This window comes from Cetorhinus maximus, chromosome 12 (assembly GCF_964194155.1).
Source record: "Cetorhinus maximus chromosome 12, sCetMax3.hap1.1, whole genome shotgun sequence".
Lineage (NCBI taxonomy): Eukaryota > Metazoa > Chordata > Chondrichthyes > Lamniformes > Cetorhinidae > Cetorhinus > Cetorhinus maximus.
The window spans coordinates 23,855,410-23,869,885 of record NC_135890.1 but is presented as its reverse complement, the minus strand read 5'-3'; the positions used below and the strand labels follow the sequence as shown (position 1 = coordinate 23,869,885).

Here is a 14,476-nt window from a genome sequence, read left to right as displayed (position 1 = left end):
ACAAAACCAAAATACTGCAGATGCTGAAAGCCAGAATAAAAACAGAAAATGGTGAAAATAATCAGCTCATCTAGCAGCATCTGTGGAGAGAGATGGAAAAAAATTAGTTAACATTTCAGGTCAGCGACTTCCTGGTGAAAAGTCACCAACCTGAAACACCAATTCTGTTTCTCTTCTCCACAGATGTGACCATACATGCTAATTAATTACAGAATTTTGTTTTTATGTCCTTGTGCTGTCCTGTGTCTGTGTACAGGTGTCTCTCAGTGCTGTCCTGTGTCTGTGTACACGACTCCCTGTGCTGTTGTGTATGTTTCTGAAGACACACTTACTCTGCAGAAGGCTGTAACCAGCGGGAGTAGAGCTGCAGCAACTAAATGTTCATCCAATGGTGTGCAATCCTGTAACAATAAAAAACTTGATTCAGGTCAACTTTCTTTGAGACACTGACGTCACAGTGTATCTGACCCCCTCTCTCCCTCGATGTGTCTGACCCTCCTTCCCATTTCAGGCATTGTCCTACCATCACCCCACAAAAGGCTGTGACCTCACCCCAATACACTGTGGGAGCTCTCATGAAGAGCGGGAGCTGTAATGCAGTAGTGTAATAGAGGGGATGGGAGGGGACAGAGGGAAAGATGAAGCAGGAGAATCAAGGGTGGCAGGAAACAGGAAAGGCAAGATGGGGAAAGTGATGAAGTGAAAAGATCAGCCACATGCAGTTGTTTGTGAACATGCTTGGTCACCATAATACCTGCAGTGCGCAGTTCATCATCCGGACAATATAGTCGAACTGCTGATTGTCGAGGACGGCTCGGTTTTGCAGGACATGTGAATTCAGCTCTTGGGTGAGGCATTGTCGGGCAGCACGCCCCTTCAGGGCTCTTAACATGGCAGGAAGCAGCTGTACAGAGACAACAGATTTATAAATCTACTGAAAAAATTCATTCATAATTAACACCCACACATTAAGCGACTCCTCTCAGCTATAGGGCCAAAGCTGTCACTCCAAAGTATTGCAGAACGAACACTCCTCAGATTCTCACTTGTTTTTCACCATCAAAACAGCGTGGGTTAGATAGAGAGTGAAGTTCCCTCTACAGTGTTTCATCAAATACTTCCAGGACAGATACGAGATAGGTTAGATACAGGGAATTATTAATGGAAAAAAAGGAAAGGTGGAGGCATTGAACAGGTATTGTGTGTCTGTTTTCACTGTAGAGGACTTAGAAAATATCCTAAAGATATTTGAAAATGAAGAAGTGAAAGGGAGGAACAATCTTAAAACAATCACCATCATCAGGAAAAATATACTGGGAAAACTATTAAACCTAAAAACTTACTTGTCCCCCAGATCTGATGACCTGCATTCTAGGGTCTTAAAAGGAATGGCTGCAGAGATCTCGGAGAAATTGGTTATAATCTTTCAAAATTTCTTAGATTCTGGAAAGGTCCAAAAATAGCAAATGTAACACCTTTCTTCAAGAAAGGAGGGAGACCGAAAGCAGGAAATTATAGGCCAGTTAGCCTAACATCTGTCATAGGGAAATTGCCACAATCCATTGTTGAGAAGGTTATAGCAAGATCCTCAGAAAATCGTAATGGGATCAGGCAGTGTTAACTTGGTTTTGTGAATAGGGAAATAGTGTTTAACTAATTTATCAGGGTTATTTGAGGAAGTAACGGGCAAGGTAGATAAAGGGGAACCTGCAAGTGTGGTGTACTTAGATTTCCAAAAGGCATTTGATAAGGTGCCACATTAAAGGTTAAAACACAAAATAAGATCTCATGGTGTATGGGGTAACCTATTAGCATAGGTAAATGATTGATTAGCTTACAGGAAGCAGAGGGTAGGGATAAATGGGTATTTTTCAGTTTGGCAGAGGGACCCTGAGAGGGTCATTGGTTGGTGGAATGCTGTTCCCCAGAAAGCAGTGGAAGCTGGGTCATTGAATCTATTCAAGGCTGAGTTAGAATTTTGATAGACAAGGGAGTCAAAGATTATTGGGGGTGGGGGCGAGGGGAAACAGGAAGGTGGAGTTGAGACCACAATCGAATCAGTGGAGTGCCAGAAGGATCAGTGTTGAAACTTCAACTATTTACCATCTATACTGGATGAAGGGAATGAACGTGTGGTAGCTACATTTGCTGTCGACACCAAAATAGGTGGGACAGTAAGTTATCAAGAGGTGACAAAGAGTCTATAAAGGGATCTAGATAGATTGGTCTCTCAGGAATCAAGGGATATGGGGAATGGGCAAGAAGGTGATCTTGAAGCTGAAGATCAGCCATGATTGTTCTGAATGGCAGAGCAGGTTCGAGAGGCCATATGGTCTACTCCTGTTCCTATTTCTTCCGTGTTGTGAGAGCCAGTGCAGATACAATGGGCCAAATGCCCTGATTCTGCACTGAAACATTTCTGTGATCTTATTGAAACATATAAGATCCTGAGAGGACTTGATAGGGTGGATATCAGGCGGTTGTTGCCTCATGGGAGGGATGAGGACCAGGGTACACAGTTTAGAAATAACAGGTCCCCTTTTAAGACAGATGAGGAAAGATTTTTTTTCCCCTCAGAGGGTCATTAGTTGGTGGAATTCTGTTCCCCAGAAATCTGGGTCATTGAATCTATTCAAGGATGAGTTAGGATTTTGATAGACAAGGGAGTCAAAAGGTTATGGGGGGGCGCGGGGAAGGAAACAGGAAGGTGGAGTTGAGGCTATAACCAAATCAGCCATGATCTTATTGAATGGTGTAGCAGGTGCCAAGGGCCAAATGGCCTACTCCTGCTCCCAAGTCCTATGTTGCTATGTAAAGCTCCCTCTAGTGTCTCATCAAACACTCCCAGGACAGGAACAGGAATGATTAGATTCAGAGTAAAACTCCCTTTACGCTGTCCATATAATGTACTTCAGCACAAATCTTATATGGCATCTTGTGCTACCCAAGTATATCATGTTCCCATTGATCTCACCAGTTGCTTTACAGTTTGTGTGAGTTTGCTCGTTTACAGACAAAACGTGTGAAAGAGTGGAAGCGCTGTGCATCAGTGCCAATTCCAAGAGCAACTAAGAATCATTAGACTTCACAACAGAGTTAATTATTCAACAAGGTGATACACAATTAAATAACAGAATATAAATTTACCTTTTTGGCTTCTAATATTTTGTTTTCAAATATGTAGGTTATGCAATTCCTGACAACCTCTAATCTTCGAGCACTGTTGGCGAGGACGATACCATTTTGATCGATCATGGTAGCTTTAACAAAAGAAAAATTCCTTAAGAAAACATTCAGTGAAATTAACTTCTACCAACACTCACCCCACCCTCAGCAAATGTCAATATTGTGCCCCCTGTGCCCAAATCATCTGTGTATATATACACACCAAGGATAGCATCAGGCCACCACAGGGAGATAAACTCCACAGTAAACTCACCGCTTGGAGGTCCCATAGGCACCATGCATTTCATCTCAGCTTTAACTGCAGGTGGGGCGTTCTTCAATTTAGCAGTGGCCTGGTCGACGATCCACTGCACTGTTCCCTCATCCAGGTGAGGGAAGGTGTTCTGCTGCACCCGCAGATGGGACCCCTCCTTTGGTTTTTGTATTTTGTGCATAGCAACTGCTGGGTAAGGGTTCTCCTGTTAGAAGGGCAGAATAGAGATGATGACCTGAGGATACCTCAGCTAGCGCCACTCATACTTATTACTCCTGCAATCACTTACTCTGAATCTCGTGAAAGCCAAACCAAAAAAGAAAATTTCTTTTTTCGGCAGCTGCCCATCTATTTAGAAGTAGAAAAATCTGCAAACAAAACTGCCGTCAAGCTCTTCATGCATAAATAGATAAACAGTGCTACAGCAAAAAGGATGAACTCAACTTCCTTCCCAACACCCCAAAAAAATTAATGCAAATCCCAATTTTAAGTTACAAGATCCACATCTGAGCAGACAAAATTCTCATAGCTAAATGCTGAAATTATCAAGTTCCAATCAGCATGCTCTCTAGAGCTTCTCCCCATTGCGTATATCTTAAGATATCATATGCTGATGAGCTGTTATCAAAACTATTGATTTAGACAGGGGACGCACGTTCCGGTGAAGCTGTTCTGATATTTCTTTCACGTGTTTCAGAACTTTCTGTGCATTTCCCTCCTCTGATCGTATTCTCTCGATTTCATTTGCTACCAACTGTAAACAGAAAAAGGAAGCATTTACCATCATCACCTTTCATCATGGCCAGAATATAACATCAGATACAAGCGTAGCACTGTATCACAGAGACCTGCGACTGGAAGTCAGGCAAGGTTGCCTCCTCATACACCGATGAGGAATAAGGTAGTTTCAACCTTTCATACGTCAGTATGTGGTGAGGGTGGGGGTTAAGGCAGTGTTTCCACCCTCATACCAGTGGGAGGCCTTGCAGCGTTGCCCTCTCACACACTGGCAGGGAGGGTTAGGCAAGGTTATTCTCACAGACTGACATAGCATCAGACAGGATCACACACACACTCCAATGAGGAGTGTCAGACAGCATCACTCTGTCACACGCTGGCAGGAAGTCAGTCATTGTCACCCTCTGATAGGGTTTCAGGTATGGTCACCCCCCCCACACCTTAGCCATTTGTTCCTGAAGACTGTGGTTGAGACCAGGGGAAAGCCCATCTATTAATCTGCTCTAAGATTGCAGTGGGGCAGTGTAGGGTACAGGAATAGTAATTTAAATCAGGACCTCCAGCAACCTGTGGTGCTGTGGGTGATAAATAATTCAAGAGTCAGTGATCCTGCTTTACAGTTCCTATGGTGTCTCACAAACTCTAAGAATCACAGACCCTGGGGAATCTAGAACTAGGGGACACAGTTTAAAGATAAGGGTCTCTCTTTTAAGATGGAGATGAGGGGGAATTTCTTCTCTCAAAGGGTTGTTAATCTTTGGAATTCTCTAACTCAGAAAGCAATGGAGGCTGAGTCATGGAATATATTCAAGGCTGAGTTAGACAGATTTTTGATGTACAAAGGAGCGAAGGGTTATGGGGGCAGGCAGGAAAGTAGAGTCAAGGCCACAATCAGTTCTGTCATGATCTTATTAAATGGCAGAGCAGGTTTGAGGGGTCAAATGGCCTACTCCTGCTCTTATTTCATATGCTCTTATGACTAATAGATCAATTAAGGGTTACCTCATCAAACAAGTCACATGGTCGATATGGTGAGCCTCTTTCTGATACAAATCGTGCAAAGGCCATTCCTTCTAGAACCTTGGTCAGAAAGTCAACATCTAGTAACCCTCGTTGGGCCAGAAAGGCCACCTATACCGGCAGAGTACAACAATCCACAAGTCACCAACAATCCCATTAAACATCAACCAGCACCTGAAATGTTAGTTACTTTCACCTTCAAGCCTTGGAAATTGTAGTAATTCCAAAATAATCATCATTACAACATTCACAGCCATTGACTGCAATGTGATTGCGTCTGCTGGTGCGCTACCTGTACTGTGCGATTGCCCCTGCACTGGTACGCTTCATGTACTGCACCATCGCCCCTGCACCGGTACACTCCCTGTACTGCGCTATTGCCGCTGCCAGTACCCTCCCTGTACAGCGCAATCGCCCCTGCCGGCACACTCCCTGTACAATGCAATCGCCCTTGCCGGCACACTCCCTGTACAGTGCAATCGCCCCTGTCAGTACACGGCCTGTACAGTGCAATCGTCCCTGTCGGTACACGGCCTGTACAGTGCAATCGTCCCTGTCGGTACACGGCCTGTACAGTGCAATCGTCCCTGTCGGTACACGGCCTGTACAGTGCAATCGTCCCTGTCGGTACACGCCCAGTACAGTGCAATCGTCCCTGTTGGTACACGGCCTGTACGGTGCAATTGTCCCTGTCGGTACACGCCCTGTACGGTGCAATCGTCCCTGTCGGTACACGCCCTGTACAGTGCAATCGTCCCTGTCGGTACACGGCCTGTACAGTGCAATCGTCCCTGTCGGTACACGCCCTATAGAGTGCAATCGTCCCCGTCGGTACACGGCCTGTACAGTGCAATCGTCCCTGTTGGTACACGGCCTGTAGAGTGCAATCGTCCCTGTTGGTACATGGCCTGTAAAGTGCAATTGTTCCTGTCGGTACACGGCCTGTACAGTACAATCGCCCCTGCCGGTACACTCCCTGTACAGTGCAATCGCCCCTGCCTGTAGTCTGTGCATTCAGATCACTTTTCTGTACACTCCCTGTGTTGCAAGCACTATGATCATTCCTTCCTGCACAGTGTACTGTATGATCAATTCTGTTCATACACTCCCCAACACTCTGTACATTCCATACCTTTCCGCCAAATACAATTTTCTAGCCCTTGGATGTACTCTCCATACCTTGTGAAAACGAATGACTGGCTCCGGATGGATGCGGATAATTTGCAGACACCACCGATAACCCTGAAATAACTGTGCAAACAAACGCAGAAAGACAGCACGGATCTCCTTATCCTAGCAAAGCACATAGAGAATGTTAGCTGGAATATTAAGTTCAGAGAATTAGTTACATGCAAGGGATCTTTACAACTTCATTACAACTGAAATCACAGAGCACAGACCATGAAACTAATTTCTGGTAAGAGTTAACCAACTATTCAGTCAAACTCTGTGCATCATGTGAGGAGCCGCACCATACGTGTTGAGTGGGGATCAAGTAAACATGAGATAAAAGGAAAAAAAATGGCTTACATTTGTATAGCACTTTTCAGGACCCCTAAACATCTCAAAGCGCTTCACTGGCAATGAGTGCACTGGCTTCACTGAGCCAAGGTTTGGTTCAAATTGTGAAGCTGCTTTATTCTATACTAATGGAAACATCAGAATTTCTGGACAAAGAAAGACCAAGATACATTCAGTTCACTTTCTATTATCTTGGTAGTCATGTGTAACGATAATAGAGTTGATTAATCACAGCAATGAATGAATTTCCATCAATAAATCTACAACAGGCCCAGGCACGAGATGAGGAAAAACACCCAGTAGTGGAAAGCTTTTGGAATCATAGCTCCAAAGTCATCTGTTCCTTCTAAGCATGCTACACTCACCACATGCCATGACTCAAATTACTCATAAGAGTGCATCTTAAAATGTTATTTCCAACATAGATTAAATATGGAGAAACACTTAAAGACACAAATTCTCCCAGTTCAACTGTTACAAGTTATGCCCGCATAAAAACGAAAATATGAACACATTATGTTGCATGACAATAGAGGTCAGCTTGTTTGACATAAACAGACTAACTCTACCAGATTCTATCTTATAGCCAAGAGGGGAACCTCTTTACCCTGCAGATTTTTCACTGCTGATAGTTCAACATCCTGTTTCCAAAAGCAAGACTAGCTTTTTGGTGTTTGTCTCTCTTTCCTTTTAGCCTCATTGTTAACTTCAGAGAGAGATGAAAGGTATCTGACACTAATTGGTTAGATGTATTTTCCAATTGCCCAGACAAGTTAATAAATTAATAAATGTTTAGTTTCTAGGAAAACCATTTTAGCATATTAAGTATCAGTTCTAGCTGACATCAAGCATTAAAGGTTACTCTATCTTTTCTATGGAACACCAATCAAAATAATTCCTGAAAAATTATTTGGCTATAAGCCTACGTTTCTCCAGCCGTTATTGATAGCTCTGACTTTTGACACCTAGGGGTGAGCCCCATGGGTCTTCCCTACCACACCTCCAGCACCTGAATATCTCTCTTGTAACTGGGCACAGTAACAAGGTGTGATCTGCTGAGGACACAGTATGGTATGATCACACTTTGCTCTGACTTATTCTGCTGTTTTGGCAATGTAGTTCAACATTCTACAGGCTTTATTGATACTGCTCTACATTGATTGAAGGTTAAGTTTACTAAGATTCTTAGGTGTCTCAAATTCTTTAGCTAAGTAAGCACCATTTGTGGAGTACACAGTGTCCATTTTCCCTTTGTATGAGCAGGTTCCAATTTCATTTCCCATTGTTTTGTCCTCTTACATATTTTGTCCAACTCATTCTGTAATTTCTGAGCTGCCTCTTTTGATTCCAATGTTTGATAATCAGAACTAGAATGATATTTTCTTACGTAAAACAATGGAAGTCAAGAACATAAGGAAGAGGAGTAGTAGGTCATTGGCCCCTCAAGTCTTTTTTGCCATTCAATAAGATCGTGGCTGATGTCATTGCGACCTTAACTCCACTTTCCTGCATTGGCTCCCTCACATATCAAAAATCTGTCCATCTAACTCGGCCTCGTTTTTCTCAATCCAAGTCACTGATATCAATTAGAAACAGTCCAGGGCAACAAATGCAGTAGCCCTCAGCCAATTCCAACATTGCACCTTTAATAAAGCAATCATCTTCTACCCTAAGGCCAATTTCTCATCCAATTTTTCCCCTGAATACCCAAAACCTATGAATACGCTTTCATGGGCAATTGTATCAAACGCCTTTGTGAAGTTTAGATATAAAAGATTGACTCCTACTTTGTTTTATATCCTATCGTATCACTCTACTCACACTTCCCCTTTACCTTAAATCCCATGGCCTTAATTTACACAAGTCTCTTACTCCTCTTGACTCATGGTTCAGTAATTTCCAGGAAAGATTTGGCTAAAAACACTTGAGAATTTGACTTTACAAATCTGCTCTGAAAATCCCTTATTGCTAATGTTATCCCTTATTATGGTTCCTAGCAGTTCCCTACTACTGACTTAAGGTTAACTGGTGCCTTTCTTCTTTCCTGAACAATGGTAGAGACCAGTGGAGTAGGACCATCCATCAGGTCAGAAAAGGAAGACAGCAGATTGGCACTGTAGGAATTTATGCACAATCTAACAAATAGATATTCTGTACTGAGTCAATGACAATGGCTCAGAGGATGATGAGCACAGCATTTTGGAGCAAGTGATTTCAGAAAAATAGACGTGTACTCAAAAAGTACAATAAGTTCCATATACTGTGTTTTCCCAGGGTTCCAAGGTAGGGAATATCATTGAGCATCAATTGCATGCGAAATTGACCTTAGGGTAGAAAATGACTGATTTATTAAAGGTGCAACGTTGGGATGGGCTGAGGGCTACTGAATTGTTGCCCTGGATTGTTTCTAATTGATATCAGTGACTTGGATTCAGAAAAATGCGGAACCAATGGTCTTTGCAATATCCTAAAATAATCTGTAACAGAATATAAGGGATACAAAGTCAAAATTTGCAGCGGCCAAAAAAAGGGACGTGGTTAATTGTAAAGGAAAAGTGTGCGCTAGATGTCATCTAACATGCTCTCCCCTGGCTGGCCCCTCAACTTCTACCCTCCATAAACTTGAGCTCATCAACTTGCTTCTGTTCTCTGAGGTTTCTGCTCTCCTCCAATTCTTGTGAATGTGGAATTTTCATCATTCCACCAATGACCATCATGCCTTCAGCTGTCTAGGCTACAAGCTCCAGAATCCCTCCTGAAACTTTCTCCACCTCACTACCTCTCACTCATCTGCCTATATTCTAACTCACACAGAGTCCTGTTTACCCATCACCCATGCTTGTTGACCCACAGTTGCTCTCGTCTGGCTATGCCTCGATTTTAAAATTCTCATCCTTAGGTTCAAATCCTTTCATGGTTTTGGCCCCTCCTTATTGCTGCAACCTCCTTCAGTCCTACAAACTTCTGAGATTTCTGCTCTCCTCCAATTCTTGTGAATGTGGAATTTTCATCATTCCACCAATGACCATCATGCCTTCAGCTGTCTAGGCCACAAGCTCCGGAGTCCCTCCTGAAATTTTCTCTACCTCGCTACCTCTCACTTGCCCTCTAAGACACTCCTTCAAATCTATCTCTTTGACCAAGCTTTTTGCCATCTGCCCTAATATCTCCTTATGTGATTTGGTGTCAAATTTTGTTTGCCAACACTCCTGTGAAGCACTTTGGGACATTTTACTATATTAAGTGCAAACTTAACACAAGTTACCACAAATGCAAGTTGTTGATGTAAATGGCAAAGCTGGAAAAGTAGGAGAGAGAGAGAGAGACTCAAGATATCAGATAGGTAAATCTTTAGAAGTTGGAAGGTGAGTTGATAAAGCTGTAAAATAAAAGCATTGTGATCCTATGTTTTACAAACAGGGGTAAAGGGGGCAAAAGCAAAGAGATAATGCTAATCATTGGTTAGACCCCAGTTAGAATATTGGGTCCATTTTGGCACTTTACATTGGGAAGGATATTAAGATCACAGTGAGGTTAAGATACGCACAACGATGATACCCGGGATGAGGCTTTAGTTATTTGGAAAGATAGATATTGGGATGCTTTGTCAAATCTCATATTAACCTTACTTGTTGTAATGCAGAAGTATTACTAATGCTGAAGGGCTTTGATAACAGTAAATCAAAAATCACCTTTTCCACTGACTGATAAACTAATGAGCATAAAATCAAGATTACGATTAAAGCACGAGTCTTGGAGAGCTTTTATATGCAGATGGTTGTTAAAACATGGAAAGTTCAACTGAAAACTAGTGGAAGCAGAATTCTAACCTTTAAAAAGGAACTGGTGAATATTTGGAAAAGATCAAAATCAATAGGGTATGGGAAGGGATAGGTAAATGGGACCAGATGGATAGCTGAGATCCAGCATAGGTGTGGTGGGCCTTCTCTACTATAAAATCCTAGGATTCATCACCCTCCAGTCCTCTGGTATTATTCCCATTTCTACAGAATTTGAACAAATTACAAGGTTAACTTATATGATTACATATGGAAAATGATCTGATTAATGCCTCTCACTGGCCTACAATGTAAACCAAAAGGCAAAATACTGTAGATGTTAGAAATCTGAAATATAAACCAAAACTCCTGGAAACATCCAAATTAGAAAACATTTGTGGAGATAAAGAGGACGACTAACATCTCAAGCCTTTAGACCTAGAATGTCGACCACCTTAAACTGATGACCTATCAACTTTAAGTATTATCATCTTGCAATACAAAACGCAAGTTATGCTTATTCAGCAACATCAGGATTAAGCATTGCAGTCACTATTTAGTCAGCAGAGTAAGGGTTAATCCCTAACTGTAGGGTTACCCGCTATAACTGAACAGGGCTGCTGCTTACTCAAGTTCACTCACTGTAACTGTAGAGTTACTGTTTATTCAGGGTAAGAGTCACTCTGTAACTGCAAAGTCACTGCTTATTCATGAGCGTAAAGGTTACTCACTCTGTAACTGTACAGGGCCATTTTATTCAGGATAAGTGTTTTTCACCATAATAGTACCAAGTTGCACTACTTATTCAGCAACTTATGGGTTACTCACTGTGTAAATACAGAGTTGCAGGGTGATGATTTACCAATAATGCATTTACAAAATCTACTAAAAACTGCTAAAAAGGATACTAAGCTGTCTGTTAATTCCCAATTCTCATCCATGACTGTACCTGGAACTTCATTGAAGAGGCTGACATAGAGGAAGGTGGGAAGGCATAATCCGCATACTCCAATTCTGGGTCCAAAACCTGTGAGGAAAACATAGGAAATGTGCAATTAAAACCTCTACTTGTAAAAATTTATTAGAAATCTCAGGTCTGTCGCACATCCTTTAAAAGTCTTCCATTATAAGAACCTCTGTCCATAATGGGATTTGTCGCTGTAAACCTGATCAGCTCTTGCAGACATGGCTAGAACAAGTTTCTATGTAGTTAAAGCCAGTGGAATTTCCTGCATTTTTCTTGTCTGCTGGAATGCAGAACCTAATGAAAGATCACAGACCTGAAATATTAACTATGCTTCTTTCTCCACAGGTGCTGCCTGACCTGCTGAGGGTATCCAGCATTTTTGCTTTTATTTTGGATTTCCAGCTCCTGCAGTATTTTGCTTTTGCATTAAGGTTCAGCTTTAATGACTCAATACCTATCATAGATAGGTACTTTGCCTTATTTGGAACTCTGAAAAAGTGAAACTTTGTTTGTGAATGTATTGTCTTACCATCATTGACCCACACAAAATAGCTAGCCAGCAAATCAGTAATTACATCCTCTCAGCAATGTAAACCCTCACTTTTACATTTCTCAGCTCCCTAACTTGTACTGTAGAGTGATTCCCAGCTTCCAACCAATTCCGCTTATCTGCTCACTATATCCACAGATAGGCCACAGGCTGTCAGAATTACACAGCATCTTATCACAACTGGGGCAAATGCCTCTGTCCTCAACCACCCACTCCCACATCTCAAACCCTGTGCAACGACACTCCCCATTAGAGCATTCATCAACAGGTGACAGTTAGAAATATCTTACCATAGAAAGTGCTGTCTGAGTTTGGAGCAGGTGAGGCTCCGGCAGGACTGAGATGTGGATACATTCCGGAATCAGAACTGTGCCACCATCCAGATCAGCCACGATTACATCCAGCTGGAGGAAAACAAAATTCAACAATCACCAACACCAGCCTCCCCCTCCACACACACATGCACGCACGCACGCACACACACACACACACACCCTCCCCAGCGTCACGGCCACTCGCCCCAACACACACACAACCCACCGCACTCCCACCGTCACATCCCCTGTCCCTTCCCCCACACATATCTTACTCCCTTCACTATTCCCTTCTAACCCCAAAATCTCTCTCTCCCTGCTGAATTGGTCAATATTAAAATACACTGGCATTATAATTGAAAATAATATTCAATAACTCCAACTTTAGATTGCAACCAAATATTTCAGTGAGTGGTGGAACTCTCAGCAAATGAAGTATGACTGAACAGACAACATTGTTGGGCGCACTCACCAGGTCCTGCATCTCTGCTCGGAAGGAAGAGTGGATTCCAATGATGAAAGGCGTGGGACTGCTCAGCACTTCAAGAAGTTGAGCCGGTAAGATTGGGATATATGTAAAACTACCAGAACACAAGGCAAAGATTCATTCATGACAAACCTAGAATAACAGACACTCAAGCTACTGCCCCACCCACAGTCCCATGAAACCTTACAAGTTAGCCTCACACTTCCAAACCACTCTCCACTCCACCCTCCCACGACACCCCACTTCCTCCTCCTACCCCACCATCCAGTCGCTCCCCCCTCACCGACCCCTTCATCCACCCCACTGTCTCCTCACTTCCCTTCCCCAAGCTCAAATTGACCTTTTCCTTAACTACACAACCTGTTATTAAAATTCTCCAGTCCTTAACCTAGCATCCAAGAACTGCTCGAAAAGTTTCAGGCACTGTACACTAGTCACATGACCGAAAGCTCGATCCCACTGGTTAACACAGTTCACCTACAGCAGAAAAACCCACCAAAACTCCCATCCAGTACTCCCTCCCAATAGCTCCAATGTATCTCTGTCCTGAGTACACCAGCACCTCTCTGAATGCATTGGCCCTCCCCTAGTTACCTATACTTTAGAGGGAACATGAGAGCAAGGAGTGCTCGACAGGCCTCTGTCAGCCTCTGGTAACTGGAAGACAGGAACAGAATCTTGTGTTCGGTTAGGGCAGCACAGAAAAGCTCCAGCACATTGTTAATACCTAGAAAAAGGAAACAAGGAATAAAGAAAACAAATTCCAGAGTTGGAAATAGTGAAACGCCAATTACTCTGAGATAGAATATACCTTACTCTGAACATAGGAGATCTGATTTGATGTTAGAACACACATTACTATGAACATAAAGTATCTATTCTGTTAGAATGCATCTTATTGTGAACTTGAAGTATCTGATTGTATCTGTTATTTTAAAAATGTTAAGCATTTTCGGGCTGCCAAAGTTACAGTGCCCACTGGTGGCAATGTAAAGGCAAAACTGCACTATTTGACCAATTTACTACAAAGCAGCACCAAATGTGAAGTGCCATCCCAATTCAGCAGCCTCAATAATATTTAAGTATGCTTTCCAACCAGAAATACCCAGTTCCATTGTCTGCAGAAGCCAAGCAAACAAAGTATGCCAACCTGAACAATAAAAATATCACTGTTATTGAAATTCTGCAACTGAAAGCACCAAACTGCAGCAATTCAACATCAATGAAGGCCACTAACTACTGAAACAGGATGAAGCAATCTGAGCTCAGTGTGGACCACAAAGCTGAAAAGTGAGACACCTTAGCACCAATAATTGTGAGGAAGCATCTCCCGACACACTGTCACCACTGAGCAAGTAGAGCGGTACGACATGGGGGCAGGCAGAGCAAGACATTAAAAGGGCAGTGGCAGTTTGGATGTGAAATTAGCAAAGACAGAAAGCAGAGCACAGTGGTGATCTCCTGTCCATCACCCTATCACAGACCTTCCTGTTTCTTCTGTCCTCCTTCCCCTTTACCCTGGCTCAGTGCTTGCTTATAAAATCTTCTAGTTATAATGACAGTAATTGACTTGAAATGTTAACTCACTTTCTCTCCATCAGTGGCTGCCAGACCCAAGAGTTTCCAGCATTTTGTTTTTATATCAGATTTCCAACAGCACC

General features: G+C 42.6%; 1 protein-coding gene across 4 annotated transcripts in view; it reads right to left on the bottom strand.

Moving 5' to 3' along the window:
• Positions 1 to 14,476, bottom strand: part of sbf1 (SET binding factor 1) — a 163,932-nt gene that overhangs the window by 56,464 nt on the left and 92,992 nt on the right. For all 4 annotated transcript variants that reach the window (XM_078553164.1, XM_078553166.1, XM_078553167.1 and 1 more), the window contains exons 7-17: positions 13,410 to 13,542; positions 12,801 to 12,909; positions 12,305 to 12,418; positions 11,447 to 11,524; positions 6,377 to 6,490; positions 5,180 to 5,308; positions 4,095 to 4,193; positions 3,440 to 3,644; positions 3,148 to 3,260; positions 755 to 904; positions 333 to 401 (exon numbers count right to left, since the gene is read on the bottom strand). In XM_078553164.1, coding sequence (XP_078409290.1) covers positions 333 to 401; positions 755 to 904; positions 3,148 to 3,260; positions 3,440 to 3,644; positions 4,095 to 4,193; positions 5,180 to 5,308; positions 6,377 to 6,490; positions 11,447 to 11,524; positions 12,305 to 12,418; positions 12,801 to 12,909; positions 13,410 to 13,542 — 1,313 coding nt within the window. The remainder of the gene's footprint in view (positions 1 to 332; positions 402 to 754; positions 905 to 3,147; positions 3,261 to 3,439; positions 3,645 to 4,094; positions 4,194 to 5,179; positions 5,309 to 6,376; positions 6,491 to 11,446; positions 11,525 to 12,304; positions 12,419 to 12,800; positions 12,910 to 13,409; positions 13,543 to 14,476) is intronic.